This window comes from Loxodonta africana, chromosome 12 (assembly GCF_030014295.1).
Source record: "Loxodonta africana isolate mLoxAfr1 chromosome 12, mLoxAfr1.hap2, whole genome shotgun sequence".
In the NCBI taxonomy this organism is placed as follows: Eukaryota; Metazoa; Chordata; class Mammalia; order Proboscidea; family Elephantidae; genus Loxodonta; species Loxodonta africana.
The window spans coordinates 81052599-81076008 of record NC_087353.1 but is presented as its reverse complement, the minus strand read 5'-3'; the positions used below and the strand labels follow the sequence as shown (position 1 = coordinate 81076008).

The 23410-nt window shown below is 39.8% G+C and overlaps 1 protein-coding gene across 15 annotated transcripts in view; it reads right to left on the bottom strand.

Annotated features, from left to right (window-relative positions):
• Nucleotides 1-23410, bottom strand: part of TNRC6A (trinucleotide repeat containing adaptor 6A) — a 236294-nt gene that overhangs the window by 98941 nt on the left and 113943 nt on the right. For 8 of the 15 annotated variants that reach the window (XM_023558844.2, XM_064295714.1, XM_064295715.1 and 5 more), the window contains exons 1-2: nucleotides 7549-7668; nucleotides 7130-7177 (exon numbers count right to left, since the gene is read on the bottom strand). Coding sequence is in view for 4 of the 15 variants with exons in the window: in XM_023558848.2 (XP_023414616.2) it covers nucleotides 7130-7177; nucleotides 7549-7553 (53 nt within the window). In the remaining 11 variants the exon portion in view is untranslated. Of the gene's footprint in view, nucleotides 1-7129; nucleotides 7178-7548; nucleotides 7669-7959; nucleotides 8021-23410 lie in introns of those variants that run through there. The other 7 variants (XM_023558847.2, XM_023558846.2, XM_064295709.1 and 4 more) reach the window with 5 other exon arrangements.

Sequence of the window (23410 nt, the reverse complement as noted above, 5' to 3'; positions counted from 1 at the left end):
AAACCACACTGCTGTAGAGTCAATTCCGACTCACAGCAACCCTACAGAAAAGAGAAGAACTGCCCCAGACAGTTTCCAATGCTGTAAATCTTTATGGAAGCCAAATGCCACCATCTTTCTCCCGTGGAGTGGCTGGTGGGTTAGAACCTTTTGGTTAGAAGCTGAATACTTAACCACTGTGCCACCAGGGCTCCTATCCTATAGTCAGATGATACCTAACTCATTAATGAATCTCAAAATTTCCCTTCTATTGATACTAGCATATTCACCTACTCTGAAATCCTCCCTATAATGCAATGCTTCTTAAACTCTGGGGAGCCATGACCCTTTGAAATCTGATAAATGCTAAGAACTATCTCTGTTTTTTAAAAAACTAAAATTAATTTAAAAAATAAACAACACACACACACACGTGCAATTTTCCAAACCATCGCCAGTCCCTCTGTGGAGTAAGAATGAGAACCCCTCCTGTTCTGGTGGCACACTGCCACCCTAACTTCAACCAGGCATTCTTTTTAGGAATGCGCATTACAAGCCTAGCCTCAATGTTTCTTTTTTTTTTTTTAATCAGGGATATCAGTTTATCACTATAGAAGCTGAAGACAAGTAACTTTTAAGTCTAATGATTCATAAGGGAGCTACCTCTAGGATGTCAGGTGCCACCGAGTTGATTTTCTACTCACAGTTACTCCATGTGACAGAGCAGAAGTGCCCAATAGGGCTTTCCAGGCTGTAATCTATATAGGAGTAGACTGCCAGGTCTTTCCCCTCGGAGCCTCTAGGTAGATTCGAACCGCCAACCTTTCGGTTAGCAGCCAAGTGCTTAAATGTCACGCCACCAGGACTTCAAGATAACTGCATAAAAGTGGCAATCACTACAACTGATCAATTTAAACGGGAAGACCTTTATTATATCCTCAAATATTAAAATTACCCCTAAGTTTAAACTAATTGATATTTCCTAAAATGAAATAAACACTGAGTTAGTGTAAAGGGCCTAAGAAAGACAAAAAACAGTTGCCATCAGCTGATTCTGACTCAGGGCAGCCATGTGAGTAGAATGGTGTGCTCCACAGGGTTTTCAATGGCTGAGTTTTTGGAAGCAGACCTCCAAGCCTTTCTTAATCTTTCAGTTCATTTGCTTAAAAAAGGTAGCAGAGGGAGTCTGATGTGCTGCATGGAGAACAAACACATCACCGCCTTTGGGATATTTCTGCCAAAAAAGGTTTAACCTGAATATAATCATATGGAAACAATCAGACAAATCCAAACTGAAAACTGCAAAAGCAACTAGTCTGGGCTGTTCCAAAATGTCAGCGTCATAAAAGGAGCAGAAAAGCTAGGGAACTGTTTCTGATGTAAAGAGACTAAAGAAACAATGTAACTAAATGCAACTCTGGATTAAGGAGTAGGAGAAAGAACAAAATTGTCTATAAAGATATTGTTGGGACAACTGGGGAAATATGAATATGGACTGTACAACAAAGTTCAATTTGCTATGACTATTACGTAGAATGTCCTTGTTCTTGGGAGACACCGTTGCCTTATTTAGGGGTGAAGCATCATGATAAAACAAATACAGCAAAATGTTAATAATTGCTAAATCAAGGTACACAGATACAGGTGTTCATTGGGTTATTCCCGCTTTCAAATAGGGTTTTTTTTTTTTTCCTTGATTTTAAAAGACTCATCATAGCAGAATACATGTAACACATACCTTTTTCATTTAGTCTTGCCCATCATGGGCAATACTTTTGAGGTTGTAATAAAATACAACTGTAAAGGACTTCGAAATCTTTTCAATTTACACTTGCCGATGTATTTCAGATGCCAAAATTCAGAAGTGGTTACAGAACGGTATTTTTTTAATGATGTTTATTTTTAAATTTTCCACAGAAGGTTGTTACACATTTTAAAATTAAGCTTATAGGTTGTGATTTAGTCCATCAATTGATTTACCACATAGTTGCCAAATGAAGCTAGAAAGAAAGCTACCAATATGAATTTGATGGCCTGCAAACCATATCAGAAGAAAAACTTAATCAAATCAGAAGATGGTCTTTTTCCGATAAAGGTTGATGAATTGCCAAGAGCGGGGTCCACATAAGCTAGGGAGACCGAACACCCTGGCTTATGCTGTAGTCCCAGTCTTTTCTGACTAGCAACTGTCCCAGGCAAAAGTGTTTCAGACAGGTGTCCCAGTTCAGATGCTACATTATATGGTATTACAGCACCTTTAATTATTTTTGTTGTACATTCAACAGTTGATATCGGTGGGAAAAAAAATCAGTATAACATGAAGCATGTAATTTTTACTTTCAACAATATACCCTACATTAAACTCATTACTAGAATGGGCAAAAAATATATACATTGAGGTAACTGTTCTTACTTTTTCAGAAAGAAAGGAGAAACCAAAGTTGATTTTTTTTTTTTTTCTACTGTGCAGTATAAGAAAAAACACTGGGAAGAAGGCTAGTTGGAGTCAAAAGGCTTTATTTGAATCCCACCTCTGTCACTTGTTAGAGAATAGAACCGGGAGCAAGTTACTTAACCTGTCTGACCCATAGTTTTCATTTGTAAAATGAAGGATTTAGAATACTGGCTGGTCTCTTATCTAAGGTCCCGTCCAGCTCTAAATACTCAATGATTCTGGCTATAGCCTCCAAATTTTTTTTTTTTAACTGACCAGCTGAGTTGTTCTAAAAGAGATTTTTTTTTTTTTTTTTTACGACTGGGAAATAAAACTTACCTTCTCTCCCCAAATAAGCTCCAATTTCTGTTCTGATCTCTATTCTGTTCAGATCCACTGAACCAAACCAAAAGCAAGTCTGTTTCCACTGAGTGGATCCGACTCATAGCAACCCTATAGAACAGGGTAGGATTGGCTCGTAGGGTTTCCAAGGAGCAGCTGGTAGATTCGAACTGCCAGCCTTTTGGTTAGCAGCCCAGCTCGTAACCACTAGACAACCAGGGCTCCATTCTGTTCAGAGGCTGGGTCAATTTCCCACTCACCCAAGATGGAGGGAGACCGCCTGAGCATTTAGACTCCTTGTGGGAAAAAAAAAAAAAAAATTTTTTTTTTCCCACAAAGAATCAGCTGTCAAATTCCACAGATTCCACCTCCTCAGTATCTCACTCTCTCACCTCTTTTCTACCACCACCTCAATTCAGGTCCTCAACCCCTCTTGCCTAGATCTAGATGATCTCCCACAAATATACCTGATCACAAATCCTGACCTAGAAGATTATTCTGATCACATCACTGCTTTGTCTAAAAGCATGCAATAGCTCCCCACTACCCATGTGCTGGAGCCCTGATGGCACAATGGTTAAAAGCTCAGCTGCTAACCAAAAGATCAGTAGTTCGAAACCACCAGCCGCTCCTTGGAAACCCTCTGGGGGCAGTTCTACTCTGTTCCATATGGTTGCCATGAGTCTGAATCGACTCAACAGCAATGGGTTTGGTTTGGTTTTTTTTTGTTTGTTTATCCGTGTATTTATGTACAAACTCCTCAACCTGAGACTGAAAACCCTATAAATCTGGCCCCAAGCAGTCTGCTACAAATCCCTTCTGCTTTAGTTGTACTAAACTACACACCTCTATTTCAAAAACCCCCATACATTTCAGATTCTGTGCCTTTACTTCTGCTGTATTATTACACTGCCTGTATCGTCACCTGATCTAGACATGATCGCTCCTGATGCCCATGATCCTGACACACTGTGACAATATTAATGGGCAGTAGTGGATTAAGTTGGTAAACTAAATTTATCACTCGGACCAATTTCGTTTAACTCAGAGCGGCTACCTGGCACACTGTCGTGAGAAGGATTTGCAGCTTAGCAGAGGAAAAGGAGAATGGCAGCACCCAACACATCTTTGACATTCAGAGGCCAGAGCTTCCAAACTGGGGGTCCACACAGTGGGATTTGGGCTTCCAATGTATTAAAGCATGCTGAAATCAACTTAACATTTAAAGGTTTGGAGATTTCATATTATAAATCCAATGTCTGGTTATCTTCAGAAAATATGAACATCTAAAATGTAGTAGCTCTTAACTGGGACAATTTTGCCCCCAGGAGACATGTGGAAATATCTGCAGACATTTCTGACATGGTGGGGGGGGGTGCTATTAGCAAATGCTGCTAAACATTCTACAATGCATAGGACAGTCCTCACAATTATGTATTATCCAGTTCAAAATGGTTGAGAACCCTGATTTAAAAGTACTGCATGTATTTGTTGGTTCTGTATCCCAAAAGATTTTCAAATTTTTCAAGGTAAGAACCACATCTTTATAAAAGTCAATATAACATAGGTCAAAGCCAGACAGCATCTCCAATTTCTAGTGGTGTGGCCTCCTGTAAGTTACTTAATCTCTTTCTACCTCAAATTCTTCATCTGTAAAAAAGGGATAATAGTATCTACTCTCAACGTGGTGCAAGGATCAGATAAAGTAATTCATGTAAAGTCTTTGGAAAAGTGTGCCTGGCAGATTGTCAATAATTCAACAATTATTAAATTAAATTAACAACTAAATTTAGCTACTTCCATTCTTCCCCTGGAAACCCTGGTGGCGCAGTGGTTAAGTACTACAGCTGCTAACCAAGAGGTCAGCAGTTGGAATCCACCAGGCACTCCTTGGAAACTCTACGGGGCAGTTCTACTCTGTCCTATAGGGTCGCTATGAGTCAGAATCAACTCGATGGCAGTGGGTGGTTTTATTCTTCCCCTCTCCAATACCTAGTCCCGCTCTTGGAACACAGAAGGTGCTCAAAAAATGCCTCTTAGATTAATTCAGACTAATGCTTTGACTTTTGACTAAACTGAAGAAAGAAAAAAAGCTTGCTGCCATCGAGCTGATTCTGATTCATAGCGACCTTATAAAGCAAAGTACGACTGCTCCATACGGTTTCCAAGGAGTGGCTGGTGGATTTGAACTGCTGACCTTTTGGTCAGCAGCTGAGCTCTTAACGACTGTGCCACCAGGGCTCCAACTTTTGAATAAAGACATATAAAATCCGTTGCCGTTGAGTCGATTTTGACTCAGGGACCCTACAGGACAGAGTAGAACTGCCCCACAGGATTTCTAAGATTGAATCTTTATGAAAGTAGACTGCCACATCTTTCTCTCACAAAGTGGCTGGCCGGTTCAAACATCACCACCAGGGCTCCTTAATATATGCTCCTTATTTGGGAAAAAGGAAGCAAAGAGCTAGGGATGGAGTTGAAAGGAAGCACATGCCCACCTAATCACATCTCTCTCCTCAGAATATTTTTAACCTTTAGGAAATGTTCCCTTCTCACTGAGCCCTCAGTATACACTGCCTTGCAATCTCCTTGATATTTACTTTTCCTTTTTGTAGGTGTCTGCTGATCAGCTGAGTATTCTCAAATACAGGAATGAGATGGTATCTTATTTTGACCCCTACATCACCTACCTGTGTTATAGCTCTTTATGTACTTATTCTAGTTGAGATTGGACATGCTCTCTGTGGCCAGGGACAGCACTAAAATTCTCTTCATATAACCCAAGTAACTGGCTGGTCCGAAGCTCTCATTTTATAGATTAGGCACAGAGAGGCTAAGAGACATGCCAAGAGTCAAGGTCACATTGTAAGTGACAGAGCTGGGATTCAAACTCTGATACACAGCTGATATGCAGACTCCAAGTTCTACTCCATCGGTATAGGATATGGAATTTATCTGTGGTAAAGCGTTTTTAACCAAGTCCTAGAAAACCTCCAAAGGGATTATACTGATATAGTTATCTGACAAAGCAAAAACAAGAGAAATAGATCCAAACTCCAAATTCCTTTCTGCTGCTAAAATTACACCTTAATAACTCAACCTGCCTTACTTTAATGGTTCAATACTTTAACATTTCTTTAATAGTTTCCGACAACAAAGCTTACTTAAATGTCCGACAGTTGCTTAATCAGAGATGTGAGGCATAATTTCTTGTAAATAATTCCCAAATTATTTTGAGTAGCCAGAAAACCTCTTATTAGGTAAGCCAGTGATGCTCAACCTTCACCAACTGAACAAATTCTTTAATGACCACCTGAAGAGATTAAAATCTACAAAATCCAAAAGGCCAGCAATTTGTAACAATTCTACTTGGGGAAAAACATTGAGGTGATTCGAATTGTGCTAATAACCTCCATATAAACAATCATCAAGAGCAAACTACATTAAGATCTGAGATAGGAGAAATGCTATTTTATTCTGTCCAACCGAAAGAAACCAGTTCACTGATTTAGTTAATCTGGAAGTTTCCGAGTATCCCAGTGTGATGCAAAAAGAGAAGCTGAATAAGAAAGGAAAAGATTGTGACAGAAAATGAATGTTAAAGACTTAATTAAATACAGTGCAATGCCCTAATACTCAAGCAATTACAGCTCAATAAAGCTAAACATTTCCATAAAAGCATCATTTTAAAGACAAAACGCCCCCTTTATAATGATGATTTAAGCTACCAGCCCAATAAGCACTCCAACCCGATAAGAAGGATAACCACTAACCGGGAGGGGATTTTTAATTATTTTATCAGCTGATAAAAAGAACACACCCCGAACGTAGACCACAAATGTAGTTTCGAAGGAAAACAAGACGCAGCTTATGCTTGGTAAAGTTCAAGGGCAAAAGTGTTTCCAGCGCAACAGAAGCCGCCTGACTACAATGTGTAGGAAAAAAAAAAACAATGCGAACACATAGTATCTTTTCATAAAGGCAACAATTTTAGCTACAAACTAATAACGGGGAAGCCAAAACAGTTTGACAGCCCGCCATAAGGGCCGCCTCAATCATGAGTCACACAATGCCTGCAACCATTTACAACAGTAATTAATGCACAAGTCCCCTAATTAAATTCTAAAAGGATAAGAATGCTTTAACTAAGTTTACAAGAATTGCTTTTCACACCCCCCCCAGAAAGGCACACACGTAATTACGCATCCCCCCCGCAAACCCTCCAGACGATATTCCCTCCGGCCGCTCCTCCCGAATGTCTGTTCCCTGCGTGCGACAGAAAATGACACGGGGAACTTCTAAACCGAGAAAGGGCAAGCCAGAGTGAAAACACACCATTAGTGCAACGGGGGAAGGAAGGCTCGCCCATCTTACCTGCTTCGATTTCTTTCTACGTCTTTGGTAGCTTTAGCTTCCAATTCTCTGGAAGAGAACAGAAAACGAGATGCGCGTGAAAACCCAGCCGCTGCGGCAGCGGCTCGCTCCGGGGCCGGCTGGGGGAGGGGAGAGGAGCGGGACGCGGACGGGGGCTCACAAAGCTGCGAGGCTGCAGCCCCGGCTGCGGTCAGACCGCAGGAGCGAGGCGCAGCCCCCGGCCCGGCCCAGGCAGCGCAGCGCCGCCCTCCGGGCCGCCCGCCCGCCCGCCCTGCCTCCGCAGCGGCGCAGCCCGCGCTCTCCCGCCGAGGCCCGAGGTCTAGGGGACGCCCGGCGCCGCCGCCCGCGGTCACGGGCCCTGGTGCAGCGCCCCAGGCTCCGCCCGCCCGGAGGGTGGCTCCCGCCCCCGCCCCGCTCACCTCATGTGTGTAAAGTGCACGAGCAAGTGGGGCACGGCGAACGAGGCTCGCGAGCCTCAAGCCCTCCGCAGCGCCGCGGGGAGAGGCCCGAGACGCTGCACCAGCGCCATTTTCTACACCGACCCGCCGCCGCCGCCGCTGCCGCCGCCGCTGCCGCCGCCGTCGCCGCCGCCGCCGCCGCCGCCGCCGCGGGCCCCACACCGGAAGTGAATGCCCCTCTCGGCAACCCCTTCCGGGGGCGCCGCGGCCACCGGCCCCAAGATGGAGGCCCTAGCAACGGGCTCCGCAGTCTGGGCAGGCTCTTGGCAACCGCCGGAGCAAAGTGCTCAGCCACCCCGCTTCCCGGACCTCCCTGGAAGTCACGGCTTCCTCGGCGCCCGGCGGGAAGGCTGCGGAGCCTGCCAAGCCTACCCTTTTTCGCCGCGGTCGACTGCTGTCTGACTTGGGCCCCTTCCCTCCTCCTTCTTTGCTGCGACACAAGTTTCCTTCCCCGCTGCCCGTCCCCTCCCCCACTAAAATACACACACACTCTCACCGAAACCGCAAATTCTACCCCTGTCGCTGTACGAGGAGCTCGCGCGGCTCTTGAATTTGGTCACTTGCTAATTATTTTTGTCCTTGGGCCAGTTATTTAACCTTTCTGTTTCTCTGATGCCTCCTACCCGAAGGGAGCTGAGATTTAGAAATGATTCGTTACCCACTGAATTTTACCGAGCCTTTGACTCAACAATTCCACTCGCACGAATTTTTGCTCAGGAAACAATTCTGAGTATTTACAAATAATTCACTATCAAGATGTTAGGTCATGGTATCGATGATAGTGAAAAATTGTAAACAACCAAAATATCCAACATTTAGGAGGTGGCTTTAAAAATTAAGCTGCATGCATGCATTGGGATACTGTAAAAGCGATGTAGGAGGAAGAATAACAACGTGGGGAAATGGTTACTATAAAGGAAGCGAAAAAAGTGGGTTCCAAAGCAGCTCACCCTGCAAGAAACATGTAGATACAGTAAGATACATAGACCTACATGTAGATACAATAAGATACATATATGCATAGGTTTGTGTGTGTGTATGTGTATCTACCCATTATCTCACCATGGTGTTTCTTCTAAGGACTACTCCTGCACTGTGCTTAAAAGCCATTTCTTCGTATCTCTACAGACACCTCACATCTCACTATGATTATGGATTATACCATTTTCTTTTTTCTCAACTAGGCCCTTTCACTGGCCTTTAAAACATGCTCAAATCCCTCCCGTTCAAGAAAAACAAAAAGTTCTGTAACTGTCCAGTTCTTACTCTCTGAGCAAAGTGTGCAAGAAATATTGAATGAATGAATAAATGAATATGCAGAAAGAACATTCAAAAACATATGCACCAAAATATTAACTGACATGAGTTATTTTTAATCTTCTTTTAGTGTATCTAGTTTTTTGTGTTGTTGTTTTACACAGTGAACTTGTAAAAAAATGCATTTTTTAAAAATAATTAGGTTTACAAAATGTAAAATGTACTGCACACCGAAGAAAGGCTAATGACTTTCCTTTTCCAGCCATCATCGCTAGGGTTGATTCACTCCATTCATATATTTGTTGTCATTCTTTTTTTTTTTTTTTTTTTCTTCATGATCCTTTCTACTTTAAATGTCAAAAATGATATTACAGTGTTTCTTTAGGAGTTAAAATATGGAAACATGTATGTATAGCACAATATGCTTGCTAAAAAAAAAAAAATTTTTTTAACGGGTTTATAAATAACTTACCACAATAGGATAAGGCAATGGCAACAGTAATATTTGTGAACATTTAAACAACTTAAGATTAGCTGTTTTTTTTTTTTTTCTTTCAGCTTTCTACAGTTTGCATAGCTCAGTGATCATCAATTGGGGTGATTTTTGTCCCCTTCCTCCCACCCAGGGACATTTAGCAATATCTGAAGACATTTTTGATTGTCACAACTGGGAAGGAGTTGTTAGCAGAGACCAGGGATTCTGCTAAACATCCTGCAATGCACAGGACAGCTCTCCACAACACATGATAAGCAGCCCAAGTGCCAGTAGCACCAAGGTTGAGGAACCCTCCAACTAATCCCAGCTCCAAAAAAAAAAAAACCAAACCCAGTGCTGTCGAATCAATTCCAACTCATAGTCCCCATAGGACAGAGTAGAGCTGCCCCATAGAGTTTTCAAGGAGCGCCTGGCGGATTTGAACTGCCAACCCTTTGGTTTAGCAGCTGTAGCACTTAACCACTACACCACCAGGGTTTCCATCCCCAAGAAAGCTAAAGAGTATGATTTCTTGACGGTCCATCCAGAATGGCTCAACATGTCTCATATGACCCCTCCTGAGCTGCATTATAAAGGAGCACCGGTGGTGCAGTGGTTAAGTACTCTGCTACTAACCAAAAGGTCAGTGGTTCAAACCCACCAGCCACTCCGAGGGAGAAAGATGTGGCAGTCTGCTTCCATAAAGATTTACAGCCTTGGAAACCCTATGGGGCAGTTCTACTCTGTCTTATCCGGTGGCTGAGTCAGAATCAACTCGGCAGCAGTGGGCTTGGGTGTTTTTATTTTGCTTGTTTTTTGTTTTTGTTTTGTCTTGGACTACAATATAGGGTTTGCTATGAGGTCATGCTCATCACATTTCAATGATCTCTTTTAATCTTGGGGCATAGGGCTAGGTCAAAGAGGAATGAAAATGTAAGACCAACATTGATTCCTTGCCCAGGGATTTTCTCCTGTTGTTATCCTTTCTTTTCACTAATCAGTCTCTTGTTCCACTGGATATTTCCCATCATCATACAAACATGTCCCAGTGATTTCCACTTAAAAAAACAAACAAAAAACCCTCCCTTGATGCCTCATTTCTCCCCAATCCCATTTTTTCTGCTCTCCTTCCCAGCCAAACTTCTTGAAAAAGTTTTCTACACAAGCTGTTCTTGTTTGCTTACTCCCTTACCCCCACTAATTTTCACCTGATATCCTAAAAGTGCTCTGATCAAGGTCACAAATGACCCTGAAGTTGCCGAACTCAGTGGTAACATTTCTGTCCTCATTTTGATTCACTTCTAAGCTGCATTTGCAACAGCAGATCACTCCTTCCTTCTTAAGAGAGTAATACTTCTTGACCATTGTTATGGGTTGAATTGTGTTCCCCCAAAATGTGTGTCAACTTGGCCAGACTATGCTTCCCAGTATTGTGTGACTGTCCGCCATTTGGTCATCTGCTGTGATTCCCCTATGTGTTGTAAATCCTACCTCTATGATGTTAACGAGGCAGGATTAGAGGCAGTTATGTTAATGAAGCAGGAGGCAATCTACAGGAGTTATCTCTTTTGAGATATAAAAGAAAGAAGCAGAGAGATGGAGGAACCTCATAGCACCAAGAAAGCAGAGCTGGGAGCAGACTGTGTCCTTTGGACCCAGGGTCTCCACGCTGAGAAGCTCCTAGACAAGGTAAAGATTGATGACAAGGGCCTTCCTCCAGAGCCAACAGAGACAAAAAGCCTTCCCCTGAAGCTGGCACCCTGAATTCAGACTTCTAGCCTCCCAGGCTGTGAGAGAATAAATTCCTCTTTGTTAAAGCCATCCACTTGTGGTAGTTCTATTACAGCAGCACTAGATAACTAAGACAGCTATCTGGATAACACATGTTCCTGGATTTTGTTTTACCTCATTGGCCATTCCTTTTTTGTATCCTTTCTCAGAAAATGAATACAGACCAAAATTTATTAGTGGCTTCCAGGGGAGAGTAGGAGCAAAGGAGAGTCTTTGCTTAGGAGGCAAATAAATAAATATTGCAGATCCAAATAAATATTGGAGATTTCCTTTGCTCTATTCCAGACTTTCCCCTCTCTCCCCTTTCTCTTTGGGATGGGGGATCTCATTCATTCTCTTGCATTTAAATACTATCTAAATGCTGATGACTCTCAAATTCATATCTTTAGCCCATATCTCACCTGTGTACCCTAGACTGACAAAGTGGCAGTTCTACTTTCATTAAGCCATGCAACAAATATTTATAGAACATCTACTATATGCCAGGTACTGTACTAGGGTTTGGTTCTCTGACACTTGTGAGGAGCTACTCAGTGGGTTAAGTTTAGTGGCGCAGGCAGATTTTTCTAGAAAATCAAACAGAGTATGTAGTCACAAGCTGTGACAAGTGCACAGGAAGAAAGGAATGATGCTCTAGAAAAAGTGCTAAACAAAGGAACATAACATAGACCACGTGGCCAAAGAAGGTTTCTTTGAAAATGTAAAGCTTCAGTTGAGAGGTGAAAGATGAAGGAGAAGGCAAAGGTGGGGCTTGGGGAATAGCAGAGGAAGGGTCTGAGGCTGGAGGTTTAAGTGCCAGTGATCATGGTGGAAGAAAACAGGCTTAATGGTGTATTTGGATTTAAATCTGCTGGAGCTGCCATTTTTACTTGCACAATCAGTTAAGAACAAACTCAGAAACAAGGCCCTATATAGAGTGATGGGTATCATTAACATGTACGTTTAAATAAGCAAATGCCATTTTCTACAACAAACATATTTCATAGAGCAAATGAATCTAACAATCTTTTGCATGCCTCATGGTTGATGGTTGAAGTTTACAGTTTGAAACTTTGTATGTAACAATGAATATCTGTTCTACAAGAACTTTTTTATTGACTAACTCAGGAAGAACCTGTAACTATCTCAGAAAATGTCTTGCTTCTTCTCAGTGAACATAATGTGAACCAGAGGCTGTACAAATTTAAACTTAAATAAGATCTTTTCTGCATTTGTCTTTGTCCCCTGGATTCTTTTTTCCTTTGATTTCTGAGGTTACCAGAACATAGATATTCTCCAACCCTCTCTTTACCTTATCATACCAGTAAAGGTAAATTGGAAACATTGGTGGCATAGCGGTTAATTGCTACAGCTGCTAACCAAAAGGTCAGCGGTTCGAATCTACCAGGTGGCGTTCTACTCTGTTCTATAGGGTCACTATGAGTTGGAATTGACTCGACAGCAACTTTTTTTTTTTAAGGGTATGTGACTAGCTTCGTGCCTGGAAAATTAAGAATTGCTTTTTCTCCCCAGCTTTACCGAATACCATCATAAGGTATATATGTATTTCTTAAGGCAAAGCTGACTCAGAATATTTTTAAATTTAGGATTTTTTTTCTATAATAATGTATAAACAAAAATTGGAGGCATAAATATGGATAAGATTTTTTGGAGAAAGAGTATTGATTCTATTTAACTAATATTTATTTGGTACTTAACATGCACCAGCCAGGCACAAGATCTAAGTGCTTTATAAATCTTAAAAACCAAAACCAAACCCATTGCTGTCAACTTGATTCCAACTCATAGTGACCTTATAGGACACAGTAGAACTGCCCCATAGAGTTTCCAAGGAAGGCCTGGTGGCTTCGAACTGCTGACCTTTCGGTTAGCAGCTGTAGTACTTAACCATTACACCACCAGGGTTTCCTTATAAATATTAAGTAATCATTAATTGTTGTCCTCATACAGCCAGGTGAGGTAGGAATATTATCCCCATTTTACATAGGAGGGTAACTAACTTGCTTAAAGTCACAGTAAAACCAAGTGATCTGGCTCCAAACCCAGGTCACTAATAAATTATAAATCTGTTTCTCTCGATCATATTACGTGCTGCACCCCAGTCTCCCTTTTATAGAAATTGAATTATTTATTTTTATTGTGGTAAAATACGCATACATAACAAAACATTTGCCAATTTAACATTTTTTTATGCATATAATTCAATGACATTATGTTCATCATGTTGTGTAACTATCACCACCATCCCTTTCCAGATTATTCCACCACCATTAACAGAGACTCAGTGCCCCCTAAACAGACACTCATTCCCCCTCTCTTCCCTGGTAGCCACTAATAAACTTTGGTCTTTACTGTTGTTGTTGATAGTTGCAGTCCAGTCTGCTGTGACTCATGGCAACCTTGTATATAACAGAACGAAGCATTGCCAGGTCCTACACCATCTTCTCCATCTTTGATATGTTTGAGTCCATTGTTGCAGCTATCATGTCAACCCATCTCTTTGAGGGTTTCCCTCATTTTGCCAATGCTTTAATTAGCAAACTTGCTGTCCTTTTCTAGAGATTGGTCTTTCCTGACATGTACAAAGTAAGCAAGACAAAGTTTCACCATCCTCACGTGTAAGGAACATTTCAGTTTTATTTCTTCTAAGACTGATGTTCATTCTTCTGGCAGTCCATGGTGTACTCAATATCCTTTGCCAACACCACAATTCAAGTCCCGTCAATTCTTCTGTTTTCTTTTTTCATTGTTCAGCTTTCGCATGTATATGAGGTGATTGAAAAGACCATGGCTTGGGTCAGGCGAACCTTAGTCATCAGAGTGATATGATAGCTTTGCTTTTTAGAATTGGTCTCTATATACTTGCCTATTTCATGTAAATGGGATAGTGTAATATTTGTCTTTTTGTGACTGACTTATTTCACTCAGCATAATGTTTTAAGTATTCATCCATGTTATAACGTGCGTGTAAACTTCATTTCTCTTTTTGGCTGAGCAATATTCCACTGTATGTATGTACCACATTTTGTTTATCCATTTATCTGTTGTTGGACATTTAGGTTGTTTCCACCTTTTAGCTATCGTGAACACTGTTGCAATAAACATTGGTGTACAAGTTTCTGTTTGTGTCCCTGCTTTCAATTCTTTTGTTTATATATATATCTAGGTTTGGGATGGCTGGGTCACACCTGCACCCCCTTTACTAAAGTGATAATATTAGACACATAATTTCAAAATGCACATATGACTTACCGCTAATACAAAGCAGAAATAAAAGGGAAATGGCACAAGCAGTTTGTGATCAGCTGCCAACCTAACGACTGGCTGTTCAAACCCACCCAGAGACTCTGTGGAAAGAAAGCCCTGGTGATCTGCCTCTGTATAGATTACAGCCAAAAATAAACCTATGGAGCAGTTCTACTCTGTAACACATGGGGTTGCCATGAGTCAGAATCAACTCGACAGTAATGGGTTTTTGGTTTTTAACTGTGATAAAATAAAATGTCTCACAATATGCAAATGCTAAGAGTGGACTATACTGAAAGACATAGTGAAGTAGGCAGATGCTGGCACGTACATGTAGAAATGCTACTATGAATGCAGGCTGACACAGCAGTGTTTAATTGGTTACTCACACACCAAGAACTATAGTCTTGTTGGGGATGTAATTTTTCTGGAACAGAGAACAATTTCTAAACAATTACAAAACAATTCTCCATCAATTTATGTGGTAATTGCATTACCGGAAATTTTAGGGTATGTTAAACTGCAAAACAAGGAGTTAAGTCCTCAGATAATTATCCATATGCCTTTCGCCTATGTGAATGTCCAGTAAGAGGGGAAGTTCTCCATTTTGTGGGTCCATCCCTGTCTAGCACCTATGGCCCCCATCCACTGAACCTTAATAGTATGATCCCCTTCATTATGACAACCAAAAACACTTCAACATGTCAAACTCTCTGGGGAGTGCTGAACTACTACTTTATTAAGAACCACTGCTATGGAGTGAGAAGAGAGCTGAGGAATGAGTCCTGAGGAACTCTGACACTCCGAGGAAGTAATAAAGAAACCAGCAAAGTAGAAAGGAAAACAAAAAGAATATAATATAATGGGGCCAAACAATGCCTCTCAGGCATCTCAGACTGACATGTTAAAATTAGCTTTCTTATTTCCCTCCACAAATCTGTCCCTTTCCTGGTCTTTTCCTTGTCAACAATAACATTACCAGTCACTAAGATCCCTCAGCTAGAAATCAAACAGTCATCCTTGATTTCCCTCTGCCTCATTCAATACATTAGCAAGTTATTTTGTCTCCTAACTTCTCTCTTATCTTTCCCTTCCTCTGATTCTCTAGTACCACTACTACCACCCCCAGGATACCCTGATAGCTCCACAGATTCACTCTTCTCTTCCTTTCTTTTGACAAATTAATAAACCCACGTAACCAACACCACAAACAATATATAGAGCATTGTTATCACCCCCAGAAAATTCCCTTGTGCCCTTTTTCAATCATTCACTCCCCTGACACCAGACAACCACTTTTCTGGTTAAAATCATCATAACTTAGTACTGGTCTGGGCTAGAACACCATATAAATGGAATCACGCAGTGCATACCCTTTTATGTCTGGCTTCTCTTGCTGAGCATAATGTCTGTGAGAGTCATTAATATTATACCATGTGTCAGTGATTCATTACTTTTTATTGTTGAGAAGTATTCCATTTGATGAATGTATCACAGTTTGTTTACCCATCCTCCTGATGATGGACATTTCAATTGTTTACAGTTTTGGACTATTATGAATAAATCTGCTATGAACATTCTTATGTAAATCTTTTTTGAGGACAATGGACATATGTTTTTATATGTCTTAGATAAATACCTAAGACTAGAATTGGTGACTCTTAGGATAACTATATATTTGACTAAACAAGAAACTGCCAAAGAGTTTTCTAAAATGGTTATACCAGTTTACATTTCCAACAGCCTAAACCATTCTTGTTGCTCATAAATTTCATCTGTATATTCTATATTCACTACATTATTCTTGATTGTACACAAATCATTTACCAAAATAGACAATACTTGAGCTATAAAACAAGTCTCACTAAACTAGAAAGGATTTTAATTATATAAAGAGTGTTCTCAGACCTCAGTGAAATAAAATTAGAAATTAATAACAGAAAGAGATTTGGAAAATCCTCAAATATTTGGAAACAAAATAACACACTTATAAATGACCCATGGGTCAAAGGATAAATCAATATGGAAATTAGAATGTATGAATAATTTTAATAAAATGAAGATATACCAAAAATTGGAGAATGCAGCTAATGCAGTATTTAGAGGGATAATTATAGCACTAATCATCTATATTGGAGAAGAAGGTCTCTAATCAACGACCTCAGTTTCTACTCTAAGGATCTAGCAGAAGAGCAAATGAAACTCACAATAAAAAGAATAAAGCAGATAATAAAGATCAGAGTGGAATAAGTTAAACAGAAAAATAATAGAGAAAATCAATGAAACAAAAAACTAGTCCTCGCAGAAGATTAAGAAAATTCATAAACTTTTAGCTGGACTGATCAGGGAAAATAGAAGACAAAAAGTAGTAATATCAGAAATAAGTGATGCGATATCACTACCGATCCTACAGACAGTAAAATAAAAATAAGGAAACATAATGAACAAGTTTGTACCAAAAAATTAAACTCAGTTAAATGAACAAATTTCTTGAAAGACATAAACTATAAAAACTCACTTAAGAAAAAAAGATGACCTGAATAGTCTTATGTCTACTAAAAATTTTTATTTTGTAGTTAAAAACCTTCCCACAAAGAAAACTCCAGGTCCAGATGGCTTCATTAATCCTGTGAAATGTTTATGAATAAATAATACCATTTCTACCAAACTTTTTCAGAAAATTAAAGTGGAGGTAATATTTCCAAAGGGAGAAATGCTCCCTCTAGGAGATAAAACACTGAGTCCATTCAACTGGAAGTTAAGAATGCTACCCAGCCACTTTGGGCTCCTCATGCCTCTAGATCAACAGGCAAAGAAGGGAGTTACCATATCAGCTGGTGTGATTGATCCTGATTACCAAGGGGAAATTAGATTGATATTACATAATGGAAATAAAGAATGGCATGTCTGGAATACAGGAGATCCCTTAGGACATCTCTTAGTACTATCGTTCCTTGTGATCAAAATCAATGGAAAACTACAGCAACCCAATTCTGACATGACTACTAATGAACAGCCCAGAACTTTCAGGAATGAAGATTCAGGTCACCCCACTAGGCAAAGAAACACAACCAGCTGAGGTGCTTGCTGAGGGCAAAGGAAATACTGAATGGGTGGTGGAAGAAGGTAGTTCTAAATACCAGTTACGACCATGTGACTAGTTGCAGAAACAAGGACTTTAATTGTTATGAGTATTTTTGGGTTATTTTTCCCTTGTACGTGTCCATCGATTATTTCTGTTTTCTTCATTTATAAAATATAAGATGTAAACAGGGCTAGTGCATTTTCAGTTTTATGCATGTTAGTTGTATCATGTTAGGCACAAGTATGACTTTACAATTGCCTTTTTTCAGAGATTCTGTATGGTTTAAGGAGATGTGTACAGCTGCCAAGCTGACAAGGGGTGGATTGTGATGGTTAAAGTTATATGTCAACTTGGCTGGGCCATGTTTCCTCAGTGGTTTGGCAGTTATGATGTAGTTTGGCTTTTTAATGATGTAATCACTTCCATAATCAGATCTGACATAATGTGATCACCTCCATGATGAAATCTGTTGTGAGCAGCCAGTCAGTTGAAAGGGATATTCCTTGGGGGTGTGGCTTGCATCTAACATAAATGGACTTTCTGGCATGGCTGAATGGCTTTTGCTCGCTCTGGATCCTGCAGTTGGCTCCCATTCATCTGTTCTTGGCTTTTTTTTAAATAATTTTTATTGAGCTTTAAGTGAACGTTTACAAATCAAGTCAGTCTGTCACGTATAAACTTATATACACCTTACTCCATACTCCCACTTACTCTCCCCCTAATGAGTCAGCCCTTCTGGCCTCTCCTTTCGTAACAATTTTGCCAGTTTCCTACCCTCCCATCTCCCCTCCAGACAGGAGATGCCAACACAGTCTCAAGTGTCCACCTGATACAGGTGGCTCACTCTTCATCAACATCTCTCTCCAACCCATTGTCCAGTCCCTTCCATGTCTGATGAGTTGTCTTCGGGAATGGTTCCTGTCCTGGGGCTGTTCTTGGCTTTTGAGCTAGCGGCTTACCTACCAATCTTGGGATTCATAGGCCTCCACAGCCTGTGAGCCAGAGGCCTGCTATCTGACCTTCCGATCTTGGATTCACCAGCCCCTTCGGCTCTGTGAGTCAGAAGTCTCTAGCCTAATCCACAGACTTGGGACTTTACAGTCTCTACAACTGTGTGAGCCATTTCCTTTACATCAATCCATCCATCCATCCATCCATCCATCCATCTATCTATCTATCTATCTATCTATCTATCCTGCACTGGTTTTGCTTCTTTAGAGAACCCAGCCTAAGACAATACTTAATGATGAAATACTGAATTCTTTTACTTTAATATCAGAAACAAGACAAAATGTCTGCCCTAACCAGTTCTGTTCATCATTGCTCAGGAGGTTAGAGCCAGTGCACAAGAGTGGAAAGGAAGAAATACAATTGTCTTTATTCACAGATGGCATGATCATCTATGTTGAAAATCCTATGCAATCTAGTAAAAAGCTACTAGAGCTAAAAAGTAAGTTTAGTAAGGTTACAGGATACGAAAACAACATAAAAATCAACTGCATTTCTATAAAATAGCATGCTGTATAGGAAATGGAAATTTAAAAATACAACTGTTTTGAATGACATAAAAAAATACAATGAAATACTTAGGGATAAATCTGACAGAATGTATAAAACCCGTACACTGAAAACTATAAAACATAACTGAATGATATTAAAGATTACATAAATCATAAAGTGGAGAGTTATGCTGTGCTGATGGACTCAGTATTGTTAAGATGCCAATTCTCCCCAAATCGACCTATAGATTCAATGCAATCTCAGTCAAACCTCTAGCAGGCTTTTTTTTTTTAAATAAAAATTGGCAGTCTTATTCTAAAACCCATAGTGAAATGTAGAGGACAGAGAATAGTCAAAACAACTTTGAAAAAGAAGACTAAAATTGGGGGATGTAGACTAACTGATTTGAAGATTTATCATAAAGATGACAGTGTAGTATTGGCATCAAGATAGATAAACAGATCGATGTAACAAGAGCAGAGAGTCCAGAAATAGACTTATATACATACAGTGAAATTATTTCAACAAAGTGTGCAAAAACAATTTAGTGAGACCAGTATTTTAAGAAATGTTACTGAATATTTATATGAAAAAAATGGTACCTCAATAGTACCTCAAAATGGATCATAGTCAACATGGATCATAGTCCCACATATAAAAACACTGCTAATGGGATCGTAAAATTATAAAATTTCTTTGGAAAACCTTTTTGGTAGTTTCTTAAAAAGTTAAACACACACCTATCATACAGTGCACTCCCAGGTATTTACCCAAAATAAATGAAAGCATTTGTCCATGCAAAGACTTATGCATGAATGTTCATAGAAGCTTTATTTGTCATATTCAAAAATTAGAAACAACCCAAATGTCCATCAATAAAAATAAATCGTGGTATACTCACACAATGGCATACTACTCAGCAATAAAAAGGAATGACTATTGGTATACACAACATGGCTATGATGCTGGAAGCTATGCCACCAGTATTTCAAACACCAACTTGGGTCCTTATGGTGGACAGGTTTCAGCAGAGCTTCTAGACTAAGAAAGATAGGAAGAAAAGCTGGATGCTCTACGTCCATAAATTAGCCAATGAAAACCCAACAGAGTATTGTCTGATTTTGTCTTAGTTACCTAATGCTGCTGTAACAGAAATATCACAAGTGGGTGGCTTTAGCAAACAGAAATTTATTTTGTCAGAGTTTAGGAGATTAGAAGTCTGAATTCAGGGTTCCAGTTCTAGGGAAAGGCTTTCTCTCTCTGCTGGCTCTGGAGGAACGTCCTTGTCTCTGAGCTTCTGCTCCTGGGCAGTCTCCATGTGGCTTGGCATCTCTCTTCCCCAATCTCTGCTAGCTCACTTGCTTGTTTAATCTCTTTTACGTCTCAAAAGGTATTGACTCAAGACACACCCTACACTAATCCTGCCTTATAAATATAACAAAGACAACTCATTCCCAAATGGGACTATAACCACTGGCATAAGCAAGACAAAACAAAAAAAACCCAATCCCATTGTGGAGCCAATTCCTACTCTTAGCAACCCTACAGGACAGAGCCGAACTGCCCCTTAGGGTTTCCAAGGCTGTAAAATTTTACAGAAGCAGGCTGCCACATCTTTCTCCTGAGGAGCGGCTGCTGGGTTCAAACCACTGAACTTTCGGTTAGCAGTCAAGCACTTAACCAGCGTGCCACCAGGGCTCTCTCACAGGATAGAGGTTAGGAGTTACAACACACATTTTTGAAGAACACAATTAAATCCATAACAGATACAGTGCTGGGAGACAAGCCCAGTAGGCTGGAAGGCATTCAAAATACACGATGATTGCAATAGTGTACTCAAGCATACCATCGTGAAGATGGTACAGGACCAGGCAACGTTTTGTTCTGTTGTAGCTGGGGTCACCATGAGTTGAAGCTGACTTGAGAGCAACTGACAACATTTTTTTCTTTTTTAAAGTGTCAACATTATGACAGTCAAGGCAAGACAGAGGAAGTGCTCCTGGTTGAAGACAACTAAAGGGCTAAAGGGGTATGACAACTAAATGCAATGCTTGATTCTAAACCGGATCCCTTTGCTAAAAAGGCATTAGGATAATTGTAGTCTTGAAGGGGATTTGGGATTAGATGGTATCAATGTGAATTTCCTGATTTCAATTATTGTATTGAGGTTAAGTAGGAGAATGTCCCAGCTTGTAGGGAACATACACTCATTTATTCCAGGATGCTGTGGCATTGTGCCAGGAATTTAACTCTCAACTGGTTCAGCGGGAAAAGTTATTTTTCTGTACTTCCAACTTTTCTGTAAGTTTGTGATTGTTTTTTAAAAAAATTTTCTATTTACACCTTTGCTCATGTATTCAAGATACCTGTGGCATAGACTCATAGAAGTGGATATGAACATTTTAAATGTCAAAGATATGAACATTTTAAAATGTTGATAAAATATTGTTGAATTGTCATTCAATGGGATCGTGCCAATTTACGCTCTGACCAACAATTTATGAAAGCGCCTGTTTCCTCTTACTCATTATATGTTTCATTAGACACTTTCATCTTTGACAATCTGTAATCTTAAATTGCATTTTTTGCATTTCTTTAGTCACTAGTAACTTAGGGAAACATTTTATGTGTTCATAAGCCATCTGTATTTCTTTTTTGTGAGCTGTATCTCCATAGACTTTGTCCAATTTTTAAGCTGTTCATATTTTTCCTTTTTTTTTTTAATGTATCAGAGCTCTTTGTATGTTAAGGAAATTTGTTCTTGGTCTGTAGTCTGGTTGGTAAAAACATTCTTTCTAGCTTGTTACCTACCTGTTAACTTAGTCTGTGATATTTTTATTCTGTGCAGCAATTTTAAATTTTATGCAGCCAATTTTTCCTTTCTAGCTTCTGAGTTTTGTGTCTTGCTTAGAAAGATCTTCTCTAAGTCAAAATTATATGTGTATGTGTAGGAATATATATATATATTTCCTCATGTTCTCCCCCCGCACTTCATTTGTTTACATTTAAATTGTTTATCCTTCCAGAATTTATTTGGTGTAAGGAATCAGACAGGCATCTAGCATTAACTTGTTTTTCCAAATTGCTAGCCAAATTAGCCCAACATCAACTATAATACTGTAAAATTTCTTTTTTTAATTTGAAATACTAGCTTTACCATTTATTTGTTTCCCAAATGTATTTAGGTCTATTTCTAGCTCCTCCTCTGTTTCTTTAACGTGCCCTTTCTCTTTGTGTACCAGCACCAACCTTTTTTTTTTTTTGCATAAATGTAGCTTTATAGTATGTTTGAATACATGCCAGGGTTAATCCTTTTTTTTAATTACCTTCCTTTTTCAGGATTTTTCTGGCTAGCCTTGCTTATTTTTCCATTTGAACTCTAGACTCAGTAAGTCTACTTCCAAAAACACATAATGTATTTTTATTGGTATAAAATTAAAAGTAAATATTAATTTAGGGAGAATATGCATCTTTACATTATTAGGTGTTTTGACTGAAGAACAGGGTATATTTCCATTTGTTTCTTCTTCCATGTTCCTTCGTTTTTGGCGGTACTGATGTAGTAATAGTGGTGGTCATTGCTATTTTTAATTACAATCTTTTCTCCCATTTTGTTTTCTAGCTTTGCTCCGAAATATAGAAATGTTATGGATTTTGGATATTAGTTTTGAGCCTTGTTGTCAATTAAGTCAACCAGCTTGTTGACTTAATTGTTGATTGAATGGCACAGTGGTTAAGTCAACTACCTTGTTGACTTAATTCATTGTTTATAAGAGATCTTCTCATGATTCTCTGGGGTTGTCCAGCTATGCAATCATGTTACCTGCAAATGCTAATTATATTGTCTTCATATTGTAATTCCTAAACTTATTTTTATCTTGGTACATCTAGAACAGAGCCCTGGTGGCACAGTGGTTAAGACGTTGACTGCTAACTAAAAGGTCGGCAGTTCGAATCTACCAGCTACTCCTTGGAAACCCTATGGGGTAGTTCTACTCTGTCCTATTGGGTTACTATGAGTTAGAATTGACTCGATGGCAATGGGTTTGGTTTTTGGGTTTACATCTAGAACAATGTTAAATAATAACCCATTGCCATCAAGTTGATTCAGGCTCATAGCGAACCAACGGGACAGAGTAGAACTGTCCCGTAGGGTTTCCAAGGAGCAGCTGGTGGATTTGAACTGCCGACCTTTTTGTTAGCAGCCAAATGCTTAACCACTTCACCACCAGGGTTCCATGTTAAAATAATGGTGGCAATATTAATTTTCTTATCTTGTTCCTGGCAGTTCTACTCTGTCCTATAGGGTCGCTATAAATTGGAATCGACTTGACGGCAATGGGTTGGTTTTTTATCTTACAGAAATAAGGGGCTAAACTGGCTGGGTTCAAATTCCAGCTCAGCCACTTATTCTCTGTGTGACCTCTTTTTGCCTTTGTTGCCTTTTCTGTGAAACACAGTTGACAATA